Source organism: Marmota monax, unplaced genomic scaffold, assembly GCF_021218885.2.
Source record: "Marmota monax isolate L192 unplaced genomic scaffold, Marmota_monax_Labrador192_F-V1.1 WCK01_AAM20220418_F8-fsc00035, whole genome shotgun sequence".
Classification (NCBI taxonomy): Eukaryota; Metazoa; Chordata; class Mammalia; order Rodentia; family Sciuridae; genus Marmota; species Marmota monax.
In genome coordinates this window covers 10,126,576-10,139,224 of record NW_026691961.1, presented here as the reverse complement: position 1 = coordinate 10,139,224, position 12,649 = coordinate 10,126,576, and the positions used below count along the sequence as shown (strand labels likewise).

At 40.9% G+C, this 12,649-nt stretch overlaps 1 protein-coding gene and 1 long non-coding RNA gene across 5 annotated transcripts in view; one reads left to right on the top strand and one right to left on the bottom strand.

Annotated features, from left to right (window-relative positions):
• Nucleotides 1–2,463: 2,463 nt before the first annotated feature.
• On the bottom strand, nucleotides 2,464–10,539 carry LOC124092376 (uncharacterized). 2 transcript variants are annotated; one of them, XR_006851578.2, is made up of 3 exons: nucleotides 10,118–10,320; nucleotides 5,197–5,354; nucleotides 2,464–3,086 (listed from the first exon to the last, which is right to left on the bottom strand). It is a non-coding gene; the product is annotated as an uncharacterized LOC124092376 (long non-coding RNA). The 2 variants fall into 2 exon arrangements; XR_009226810.1 differs by having other exon boundaries at nucleotides 5,197–10,539.
• The window catches only part of Znf597 (zinc finger protein 597), a 47,013-nt gene continuing 44,795 nt past the window's right edge, over nucleotides 10,432–12,649 (top strand). For 2 of the 3 annotated variants that reach the window (XR_009226805.1, XR_009226804.1), the window contains exons 1-2: nucleotides 10,762–10,775; nucleotides 11,561–11,684. Coding sequence is in view for 1 of the 3 variants with exons in the window: in XM_046443831.2 (XP_046299787.1) it covers nucleotides 10,743–10,775; nucleotides 11,561–11,684 (157 nt within the window). In the remaining 2 variants the exon portion in view is untranslated. Of the gene's footprint in view, nucleotides 10,776–11,560; nucleotides 11,685–12,649 lie in introns of all 3 variants that reach the window. The other variant, XM_046443831.2, reaches the window with a different exon arrangement.

Sequence of the window (12,649 nt, the reverse complement as noted above, 5' to 3'; positions counted from 1 at the left end):
ACACTTTTGTGCCCATAATACTGTAAAAATGTACTTAGAAATGTTAAAACTATTTTTGAAACATTTCGAGATGGAAAATGTTCCTAAAGATTTTAAAGTTTTAAAGTTAACTTGGCTTAACTAGATCAAGAGTGAATAGTTAAGTCTGTTGTCCATGTAGTAGCTAGCGGAATCTTGATCTCCTTATAGCAACCTGTGTTTTCTTTTTGTAACAGTTTCTGTAAGATTCTTTTTCAAAAGGCTGGAAAATCACTTGGTCAGATGAAGATCCATATACTACTATTTAGAACTCTGTAGACTTACATTTTAAGCACCACAAATATGCTGTTGTTAGCAGCAGGTGTGGTTAGTGCTTGGACCCCTTTAAGACATTTTGAGCATTCGATTATATTTAGTGTGTGTTATTGTTGAATTATTTCTAGTTAATCATGTTACAAAAATTAAGATTGATTATAAGATTCACACAAATATGGCAAAATAAAGGGAAAATGAGGGTGGGCATGTAATAAAATGCACATTATGAAGTCCTACTTTTTAAACATGTCCGCACTTTTAACTGCAAGCTTTTCAGAATCCAATATGAAAAGACAATTGGTTACAGGATTCATCTAACCAGTGTTTAGGAGAGTATTCCCTGGAATCCATTGTCCCATACTTCTTCCTCTTTCAGAAAAGAAATCCGAAGAAATTCTAATCTGTCATGTCTCGTTTTTTGCTTTTTTTTTTTATATTGGGGATTGAACCCAGGGGCACTTCTTTACCACTGAGCTACACCCCAAGCCCTTTTTGTTTTTAAATTCTGAGACAGGGTCTCTGTAAGTTGCTGAGGCTGGTCTTGGACTTGAGATCCCCCTGCCTGAGTCTCCCCAGTTACTGGGATTACTGGCATGTACCACCACACTTGGCTGTCGTTATCTTCTTGTAGTGATAAAATCCCACTCCTTACAGCAGGCCAAGTCATTGTCAAGATAAGCTTATTCTTAGCCTTCCTTGCAGCAAGGGCGGGCTCTGTTCTAAAGTTTTTACTGGTGACCAAGAGGGAAAGTGAGGTCGGCAACTTCTGTGTCACATCCTTAAAAGGCCATTGCTGATATGTTAACTGGTGAAGCTAGGTGAAGGGTGCATAGGTGGTTAGGTTATTCTTTTAGATATTCAGGAATATTGAAATTTTCAAAGTAAAAAGGTGGGTTAGAAAAAGAAAACTGCCTACTCTCCACTCTCCCATTTGCTAGGACATGGAAACAGTAGTAAACCCCTTCAGTTACACAGGAGAGGCAAAACCTGACCTGGGTCCTTGCACCCCAGCCTGGGCTGTGGTTCAGAATCTGACCTAGAATTTGTTAAAACTGCTGAACCTCAGGCTTCATCCAGATCAACTGAATCCAAGGGCATTTAGCTCAGGCACTGGCATTCGAAAGGATCCCCAGGTGAAGAAAGGTAAGCATGTTAAAATTTGAGAAGCATGCCCTAGGTGATTGCACAGTGAGGACATTGTTATTTTCAGGGCTCTGTGTATTGCACTATAAGATGAACTTGGCATATACATCCAAACTTTGAGAACACTCTTTTTAAACCCAAATGAGAAAATGATTACAATTTCTCCAGGGCTTCCTATGTGCCAAGCCTTGTGTTTAAACAAGATCTCAATTATCCTCAGGACAACTTGGGCACCATGTGTTGCTACTAAGAAAATATTCCACTCTCTCCCACTGAGTGGCCTTGGCCCCACACTGTTTCAAAGTGGTCCCTCACTGGTTTAATCAATTAAGATCAACCCTTTCTCCCTTGGCTTGGTGACAGTTCAGATGACCCTGGCCTAAGCAAGAGAGGACGAGGGGCATCTCCTGGTCATGGGGATTGTTTCAGGAACAATCTAATCATAGGGAGCATAGTTCTAATCCATCCTCCAAGTCTCTGCCTTCTTGGTTTTGCACTGCTGTATTCTACTTCTTAATCCAACAGATTACTAGCTTTGTAATGATCATCTTCTCCTTCAGTTAATCTATTGAACTGAAAGTTTTGCTATAACTGAATTTCATCCAGTTGTGAAGTCTAGGCAGAGCTGCCACCTCTCTCCTCTAGAATTTCCGTTTCATCAGGAGTTCTCTGGAAAGTTGTTTCTTCTTCCCCTGCCCCTAAGTGTACTATCAGGTACATCACTATTTTTCTCTTGGCTGTTCATGGCCCATTTCACCCTCTGGCCTTGGGTCAAGTAGAGAGACACCTAAAGGTTCTACTGGTGGGGGAAAGCTGCAGTCTCCCATGGTCTGGTCTCATATCAAGCTGTCAAGCAGGGCCTTTAAAAGGAAGCCCCCGATTCCTGCGTGCTCAGCTCCCAAGCTCTCACCTAGCCTTGGAGACAAGAAAGTAATCAGGTTCCTGTGACCTAAAGAGAGCAGCCAGCTACCATCTGCATGGACAAGCTCTGCCCTTCCCTTCTGAAGACACTCCAAGACCAGAATCTCTAGAAAATGAGGTACTTTAATGTTCACCCACCGTTTTTCATGGCCCTGATACACTTATCTGGCCCATATAGGAACAAAGTCCAGTTTTGCTCTTATTCCAAGCCTGGGTGATCCCAAAGCCTCCCTTCTCTGGATACGACCCACCTATGACCCCTTGCTCTATTTGGAAAGAGTGGTCAGTAAGATGACCTATAGCTGGGGAGGGAGGACAGCAAGGACTGGCAATCCAGTCCCCACCAACACCTGGACATTCAGGTGGTAAACAATACTGCAGTTCACAAACATGTACACACACCTGAACACTTTTTTTTTGTTGTTGTTGTAGATGGACACAATTACTTTTATTTACTTATTTTTATGTGGTGCTGAGGATTGAACCCAGTGCCTCACACATGCTAGGCAAGTGCTCTACCACTGACCCACAACCCCAGCCCCACCTGTACACTTTTTGATTACAGATGTTTTCAACTCACAATGGGATTATGTCCTGAAAAAAATCCACCATAAGTTGAGGGCTCATGGTTTCAGAGGTCTCAGTCCATAGAAGGCTGGCTCCATTCCTCAGGGCTCAAGGTGAGGCAGAACATCATGGTGGAAGAATGTGGTGGTGGAGGAAAGAGACTGAGGCATTGCATGAAGGAGAGAGGGAAAGCAAGGGGAGGAGGGAGAGGGGGGGGAGAGGGGGAGAGAGAGAGAGAGAGAGAGAGAGAGAGAGAGAGAGAGAGATCTGTTCAGATATATATTTTTTTAATATGGTGCTGGGGATTAGAACCCAGGGCCTTGTGTATGCTAGGCAAGCACTCTACTAACTGAGCTATATCCCCAGCCCCATAAGTTGAAAATATTAAGTCAAAACTGCATTTAACACTTCTTATCCACTGAACATCGTAGTTTAGCCTAGCCTACCTTAAATATGCTCAGAACAGTTACATTAGTCCATAGTTTGGTAAGATCTTCTAACACAAAACCTATTTATAATATTGACTATCTCATGTAATTTATTGAATACCTATGTCCACAAAAATGCTGGCAATATTGAATACTTGTAGCACATTGGTTGCTAATTCTCCTGATCACATGACTGACTGGGCGCTGTGGCTTGTGACAGCTTTCATTGCCTAACATCTTTTTTTCCTCAACTTTTAAAATTTGTTCTTTTTAGATATACGTGACAGTAGAGTGCATCTTGACATATTATACATACATGGAATATAACTTATTCTAATTGAGCTCCCATTCTTGTGGTTGTACATGATGTAGAATTTCACTGGTCTTGCATTCATATATGAACATAGGAAAATTATGTCCAATTCATTCTTTTTCCTATTCCCATCCTTCCTTCCCTTCCTTCCCCTTTGTCTAATCCAATGAACTTCTATTCTTCCCTAGTCCCTCCCACCATCTTGAGAGTATTGTACCACATATTGCTATCCTGGGAAAAGATCAAGATTTGAAGAGTGGTTTCCACCGAACGTGTATTGCTTTTGCATCATTGTAAAGCTGGAAAATCATTAAGCTGAACCATAGTAAGTTGGGGACCATCTGTACTTCTGTAGGAAAAATTCCTAGAATGTTGGTTAAAATGGTTTTAATTAACCACATTTTAACTTTGGAAACAAATCACAGAATGCCTGCCAGAAAGGTTTTTACTAATGTGTTGTCATACCAAGAGCAAGAAGACTCTACACTTGCTACACCAAGACAAACAGTCCACACCCCTGCCAACATGGGAAACTATTCTTTTTTATTTTTTGCACTGTATTAAAATTTTTTAAATTGATTTTTTTTAGTTATACATGACAGTAGAATGTATTTTGACATATTGTATATACAAGGAGTATAAGTTTCCATTTTTGTGTAAGTAAGTAACTTATTCCATCTTGTACATGATGTGGAGTTACACTGGTCATGTATTCATATGTGAACACAGGAAAGTTATGTCCCATTCATTCTATTGTCTTTCCCATTCCCTTTCCTCCTCCTTTCCTGGCACTCTGCCCTGTCCAATTGGGTGAACCTCCCCTTCTCCCTCCCTTGCCCTGGGATACTATTCTTTACCTCTCTGCAATTGAAATTACAAAGATGTCATTGTTTTCATGTGTATTTCTTAGTCTGTTTGATCATTTTTTTCAATTTTTATAAAGTATATTTCACCTTTACATAATACATTTTTACAAATGTGTCTAACAAGATATTTTTAGTTTGGTTTAACTTGGGGAGATTTTCTGACATTAAACACTTTTTTGAGGTAATACATGCCTATGGTAAATTTTTTAAAAGGACAAAAGGATTCAAGGTGAGAAATATTTTCCTGTTTCTGAGTACCAGAGTTCTCCAGGGAACTAAGGTTATCAGGTTCCTGGCATTCTTTCAGAGATATTTACATGGACAAGCACTATATTTTCATAAATAAAAAGCAAATATGAGATGAGGGCCAAACTTTGAAATTAAATTCTCTTTTTTCTTCACTTAAAGAAGGCCAGGCATTGTGGATATTCAAATGGTGACCAGGAAACACTCTGCCTTGTGTGATTAACTGATAGTTTGATCAGGATTTCAATGCAGATGATTGCAAACAACTGTGCAATATCTAGAATGGAATGAGTAAATATAGATTTACTGTGTCTGCTATGTGCTACACACTGTTATAGTCCTTCTGGTAAGTTCTCTTTTCCTTCCTCAACAACTCTGAAAGATAGGTATTGTCCCCATCTTACAATGAAATACTCACCTAAGGCCTTTACGGTACACAGGATGAATGAAGCTCCTCTCCAAAGTGGCAGCTCTAAGTGCCCACCACGAAGGATGAAAATCAAGAAACAAATGGATTCTTTATTAGAAAGGACCGGTTCTTCACTAAAGCCACGAACCATAACTTTCCTGACTTACCTAGGAGGAAAGTTCACAAGGTTGCAAAAGCAGCCTTTACAGGAAGATCTCTTTCCTAGTGTCCAGGAGAAAAAACAAAATAAGTCACTTCATGGCAAGCTCTGCAGCTTGTTAATCAGTACTTGTTCTGCTTGAAAGGGCTCTTGACCATCCTTGGGGCACTCCCAGGAAAGTGGAAAGATTACATGAGATTGGCATGAAATAGAGTGGATGGTTCTAAGGGTTTTATTAGTATCCGCATAGATCAAAACCAGGACAAACAAGAAAAAAATATTTGGGGTTTCCAAAATATCTGGAAATTCTCCCTTGGTGTGAAATAATGCATGTGTATAAGATGGATAATCAAGGATGAGACTACTTGCAATTACAACCAAAACAGAGAAAGAAAAGGACCATGCGGCTACATAGTTCCTGTCTCAGAAGGTCTGCTTCTCCATTTATCTGTCAGTGTACTCTAAAACTGGGCTTACTAATTAGACTCACAAGGGACTATTGCTTAAACTAAATATTTATTTGCATACAGTTAGAGTGACTGGAATACTCTATTTCACTTAAAAAAAGAATATACTCATTTACCCTCCTATGAATTAAGTGAAAGCCTTTATTTTACTATACCCCCCTGAATCATTCAGTAGTAATACTTTTAAAAGTATTTATTGACAGGTCAAAATGGATTTCACATAAGTTTCCTCTGAATACAATGGCAACATTCCAAACAGGACAGAGAAGGCTTTGAGTCCTTTCCTGAAACTCTTTTCCCTACTAAGTCTGGATCCATGCCTCATCCTTCAAGGTAAAAAACAATCTTTTGGGGGCTGTGGTTGTACCTCAGTGGTAGAGTACTGGGTTGGATCCACAGCACCACATAAAAATAAAAAAAGGTATTAAAATACAATAATATAATTTTAAAAAGTCTTCTTCGTGTGTGTATATGGGGGAGGCAGGGTACTGAGGATTGAACCCAGGAGCATTGTACCATTGAGCAACATCCACAGCCCTTTTTTGAGTTAGGGTCCCACTACTCTGCCCAGGCTGTCCTTGAACTTGTGATCCTCCAGCCTCAGCCTCCCCAGTCACCAGTCACTGGAATTAAAGGCATGCACCACTATGCCCAGCCATCAGAGGCAAGGCCATCATTTTACTCCTGGCCATCCCATCTCTGTAACTCCTAGGCTAGTGGATCTCAGAAGTCTTAATTTGATGAACCCTTTGGGGGGGGGCAATAACTTAAACATGTAGTCTCTAACCGACTACCCATCCTGTCATTTCTTTTCTGTCCTCATTGTGTCTAACCTGCATTCTCTGTGGGTCCCATTATCCTCCAGGAGTCTTTGTTTGAAGCTTCTATTTAACAAGAATTTAATCAGGAGCTCAGGCTGTAGCTCAGTGGTAGAGTGCTTGCCTAGCACATGTGAGGCATGGGTTCAATACTCAGCAACACATAAAAGTAATAATAAAGGGGGGCTAGGGTTGTGGCTCAGTGGCAGAGTGCTCGCCTTGCACGTGTGAGGCCCTGGGTTTGATCCTCAGCACCACATAAAAATAAATAAATAAAATAAAGGTATTGTGTCTACCTACAACCAACAAACGAACAAATAAATAAATAAATAAAGGTACTGTGTCAAAAAAATTAATCAGTATCAGCAGGTCTAGAATCTGTAAATGGAAGTTTCTCTGGCTTCAGTAACTGAAAAACAATTTGGCTGGAATTGACACAGCAAAGTTAATTTATAATAATGACATTAACATGTTGGAGGTACATTTTATAGCACCACATCTCTGATGAAGAGATTCCTATCCAGTTAGAGGTAATCCTAGTTTCGAAATCATGAAAGCTTCTTGTTTTTGGTAAAAGTAAAACTTGCAAGCATGAGGTGCAGCCATCATTCCCATAAGAGACTGGGAGTCAAGAATACATGTTTTCTTTACTGTTCAGTTGGGTATTCTGGACACCTGTGAGAAGAGCCTCTCTAAAGTTGTGAGGAAGATAATCTTGTTTACATATACTCCTTTGGTGCATCATGAGAAGGCCTTGTGCCAATTTCTGATGAGTAATAGACATATCCTAAGAACCAGAGACGTACTTAATTTTAGATAGTGGGCCCTAAAGAGCAGTATTATCTCTGAATGGAAACCATATCAAATCTAATGAGCAATTAATTCTGGAAATTATTTTGAAATTCATCAAATAAAAATATGTACAGCAGTAATCTCTTCGTGATAGGAATGTGGTGCTTTGACAATGTTTTTGCTTATTTCTATTTTCAAACTTTCTAAAACACACACGTACTGCTTTTATAATAATAAAAAATTTGGGGGATACTGGGGATTGAACCCATGGGTGCTTAACCACTGAGCTACATCCCAACCCTTTTAATTTTTGATTTTGAGAAAGGGTCTCACTAAGTTGCATAGGGCCTCATTAAATTGCTGAGGTTGGCTTTGAATTTGAAATCCTCCTGCCTCAGCTTCCTGAGCTGCTGGGATTACAGATGTGCACCAAAGTGCCCAGCAAAAGTTATTTTTAATGAAAAAAAATGTGATCTTATGAGAGAAAGCTGGTGTTCATCTACCAAAAGCATTTCAATACATAGAGACTATTATTATTATTCTTGGTATATTAAAGGTGGAAATGAAGACTCTTCTAAAATGAGGTTGTGGATTTTTAATTTTAACGGTTAAAATACATCACTTGAGCATATAATATATATAAAATCAAATATTTCCCATTTTAAAAAAATTGAGTTAGGTATATAATTCAGTCTTATTCTTTCAATCTTAATGTAGTTTAGGCTTTTTATCTCATCAAACTTTCATGTTTCCTCTTTATTTGTCCACTTATTTATAGTTTTGGTAGTTTGCTGCTAGAAGGGTTAGGGAAGATTTTGTTTCTTCTCCCATTTCAGGAATAACTCTTTTTCTTCTTATATAACAAGTTAATATTATAAGATTCAAATCTAGTCATCAGAAACTGTGCTTATCTCTCTGTAATAATGGGAATAGGGTTCAAAGGCAAAAGACATCCAAGCTTACTGTTAATTTAGTGACTCAGTGACAGCATCAAGGTCCTAATGCTTCCATATTTCTTCCCTGTCATTCTTTTTTTATATTTATTTTTTAGTTTTAGGTGGACACAATATCTTTATTTTTTATTTTTATGTGGTGCTGAGGATCGAACCCAGTGCCTCTCGCATGCCAGGCAAACGTGCTACCACTTGAGCCACATCCCCAGACCCTTCTCTGTCATTCTTAGCCTATTAGTGAAAGTGACAATGCAATCCAGATAATATACACAGCTGCAGATCCAGATTAGAAGATTCTGAGCCCCCAAATAAGGCATCCCTGAAAAAAAAGCATTAAGCATAAGTGAAGAGGAGAAAGATGACTACATAATGAAGATACCTGTAGTTTAGTCCTCCATATATCAGGCTGTCTGCTCTTCTTCATATATGCTTTCGACTGATCTATGTTATAGGGGAGTTTGTTCTTATTCCTCCATCTGTCCTTGAAGCACCCTTCTCCTTCTCCTGGGGCCCTCAGCTACCCTTTTGTGACCCATTTCCACAAAATTTTTTTCCTAGCTGTCAATAGATGTCATTAGTAATATGTTAACTATTAGCTATCTGTCCTACTTCCTTTTGTTTTCTAATAGAGCCCTGATTTTGTACAGGTAGATGGTCAGGGAAGTCTGGGTCCTGCTTCTGATGCCAGGGCATGAAGCTGATATACTAAACCAAATTATGATGGTCTTTTTACCTTGAAAATTACTGGCTTATGATGAGTACATTTCACAATACATGTCTGTGTACATTATCTGGGTTGCATTGTCACTTTCACTAACAGGCTAAGAATGACAGAGAAGAAATATGGAGGCATTGGGACTTTGATGCTGTCACTGAGCCAGTAAATTAATCAACTGTCCTATCTTTGAACATCATTTTGTTGGGCTTTCTGTTACTTGCAGCTGAAATTATCCTATTTGATATTCCACTAAATCCTGCTACTTGTCAACTCTTGTGATATTGTTTTAATGAGTATGCAATCATTCCCTAAGTAATCTGGTACTAGAATAAGACATTGTGCTAAGATTCACTTAGAATTTTTATGGTACCTATCATTCTTGTTTTTTTCTTTCCTTTCTTTTTTTTTTTTTTTTTTTGTCCCCTGAAACACCTTCATAAACTTACAATTCCTTTTACTTACATTATCTTACTTTTAAAATTGCCCTCTAAGTTATTGATAACAGACATTCTTAGCTCTTTGTTCAGAGCAAAGAGTAAAATTTTTAAAAAGCTAAGGAAAGCCAAGTTACAAATTGGTCGAGATGAATGAAGCAATCATTGGCAGAGTTTGGGAAAGGGCTCGATTTTCTAACTTAAGTTTCTAACCACAGCACCCAGTGTCAATCATATGGGACACGTCTGGCACTGGAAAGGGTTGAATGGGAGGTATGAGGAGTGGATCGATATCCTGTGCAGAAAACCAGAGGCTCTACTCCTGCCTAAGGTCCACCGTGGCTTTGAGTCACTTGGTTGGGCTACAGCTGCAGGTTACAGTGCAGTGGGGACCAGCGACCTGGCCTACCCTGAACTGAACCTTGTGAGCCAGGAAGACCCCTCTACATCCCATGGCCCCATAACCAACCGAAGACCGCACACTGCTCCAACTGCGACTAGGCCGGCCCCTGGCCGCATTCCCTGGCCCCGGCCAGACCCGCACTTGAGGCACACAAGGCCCTGCTGGCCGCTCCCAGATCTCATTACCGACTGTCTTTCGAGTCTCGGAGTCTTCCTGTGTTCGCTCTTTCCTTCTAGGAAACATCACATCTCTCAGGGTCAGCAGGCCTGGAGCTCACCGGGGAGACCCCACCAGCGGAACCGGAAATACCTACTGGTAGAAACGCAGGAGTATCTATGTCTCCCACTTGCCCCACTCTTCCTGGCCTCAGTTTAGCTGCTCGATTGGTCTACTCAGAAGAGGATCCGCCCCCTCGGAAAATACTGGTCAATCACAGCGCGGGATGGAGGGGAGGGGAGGTGCTGCAGCGCGCAGCTTCCAAAGGCTCCCTTCGGCGCCTGCGTGGGGGAGCATGGGAGCGTGGGAGTTTTGCGGGGGCACAGTCTTTGGTCGTCGCGTCTCGATTGGGCGTGGCTTCCTGCTGCTTCGGCCGGGGTAGGGCGAGCCTCTCTGCTCCGGAGCTGAGTGGGCCCGTTTCTAGGCTGCACCCGGGAGAGGAGTAGTCGGCCCTGGTTTTCAAGGGAGCTTGAGGGAGGCTGCGGGCACGAGGAGCTTGGCCGCCGAGTGGGCCCCTCCAGGGACCTTTGTTTCTATTCGAAGCTTTGTCTGACGTCCCCGAAGCGATTGCAGGAGGTGCCCCCCACTCTGCAGATGGCGTCTGCACTCGCGTCATCCGACGCCCAGGTGAGACGAGCTACCTTTTTCCCATCCAAGTTCAGTGGTTATTTTCCGGCCTCCGCCTGACCTCCTCGGAGAAAGGCTAGGTACACCTGTAGTGATGGGAGGATGCCCGATTCTCGAATAGCCCTTCGCCCTTCGTTCCTAGACCGGTCACAGATGAGAAGTGGTTTACCAAATTCTTTTCAGAACCACCAGCTAGGGAGCAGAGCCTTTGGGAGGGGTTTGTAGCCGTTTGTCAGTGTCTTTCTGGAATGCCTCTGGAAATGGCAAATTTCTAGGCTTCACTCCATACTCGTTCAATAATGATAATGCCCAGCTGATTCCTAATCACAGCAAAATTCTGTAAACGTAGAGGAGGAGTAGTGGGCCTGGATGTAGTGATGGAAGGAGCTGAGCAATGAGTGCCATGGGGAAGGAAGAGAGAGACCAGCAAAGGAAAGGATATTGGGAGAATTTTAAAACCTCTCTCGTGAGTCTTCCTTGGTTGGCCAATCTTCTTTCTCTTACAGTATCCATTCTAAATGAAGGGGAGACTCCATCATTCTCACAACATACTTTCTTGACCCTTAAGTCACTGCCTCAAAATTTATGTCCATATTTACTCTCTCCTTCCTAACTCCAACCCCACTCCTAGACCCTGTTTATATCCCATCCTAGCACTGGGAAACCTTTTAGGCCAAACCCTTTTACCCCTTGCATCTGATGATTTTAGCTATTCTCTACCTCCCTAGACTGAGGGGCTGACCCACTACACTCTTGTATTGAGATGGGTTCTCATGTTGTTTCAGGGATCAACCCTGTATGACGACCTAGCTGTGTATTTTTGTCAAGAGGAATGTGTGAGCCTGCACCCTGCCCAGAAAATCAAAAAAGAAATCAAACAGGAGTGTTTCGAAGATGTGGCTTTGATGGGTAAGGCAATTGTTTTTCCTGCATTTTCGGACTTTTGTTAATTCTAGGATGAGGATTTCATTTCTTGTCCACATGTTGATATGGTGGTGCAGGACCTGTTGCTGAATGATTTATACAGATGTGGTGAAAACTTGCATGAAGGAACAAGTTTCAAAGTGTAGGATGATTTTTGAGAGACAGACATCCAGTCTAGTATAGTACCTGTGGTTTCACACAACACATGGCAATTCCTGGTAATCTTCCCTAATATTTGTTGCAGTCAATTTACAGTTGCACTTGGGAAACCCCATTACTATAAATTATTGTCATTTGCTAAAGATGGAAAAGTGATTTGCTCTTAAGGGGGTGCTATGCCTTTCTCATCCAAGGGGGATCTTTGCAGTATTCCTATGCGTGAGTATATTTTACCTCTGAACTGGGTTGAGTGTCTAAACTATCCCAGAACTTACGTTTTATATCTTCCATTTCTCTCATTATCATGTCTGTGTTTTTCCTTACCTTCTTGAACATATGGAGTATGTTTATAATAGCTATTTTAGTATTTTTTTCTGCTAGTTTTTTTTATCTTTGTCACTTCTGGGTCTGTTTCTAGTGATAGTTTTTTTCCTTGTTATGGATCATATTTTTCTGTTTCTTTACATGCCTGGTAAGTTTTGATTGGATTTTGGGCATTGTAAATTTTATTTTGTTGGTTGCTTGATTTTGTTGTATAAAAATATTTTTGGATTATGTGGTGGGATGCAGTTAAGTTACTTGGGGTCAATTTGTTTCTTTCAAGATTGCATTTTTTTTTTTTTGCTTTGTTTGTGTGGATTCAGATCAACCTTTAGGCTAGAGATGATTGGTCATACTTGTGAGGCAGTTATTTTCCTTAGGAGACTGCTTGATGTCCTGTGTGCTAGTGGGTCTTTCCACTTTGGCTGGTGGGAGTATGAAGTATTGTGTGAACTTTGTGTACTGTTCTA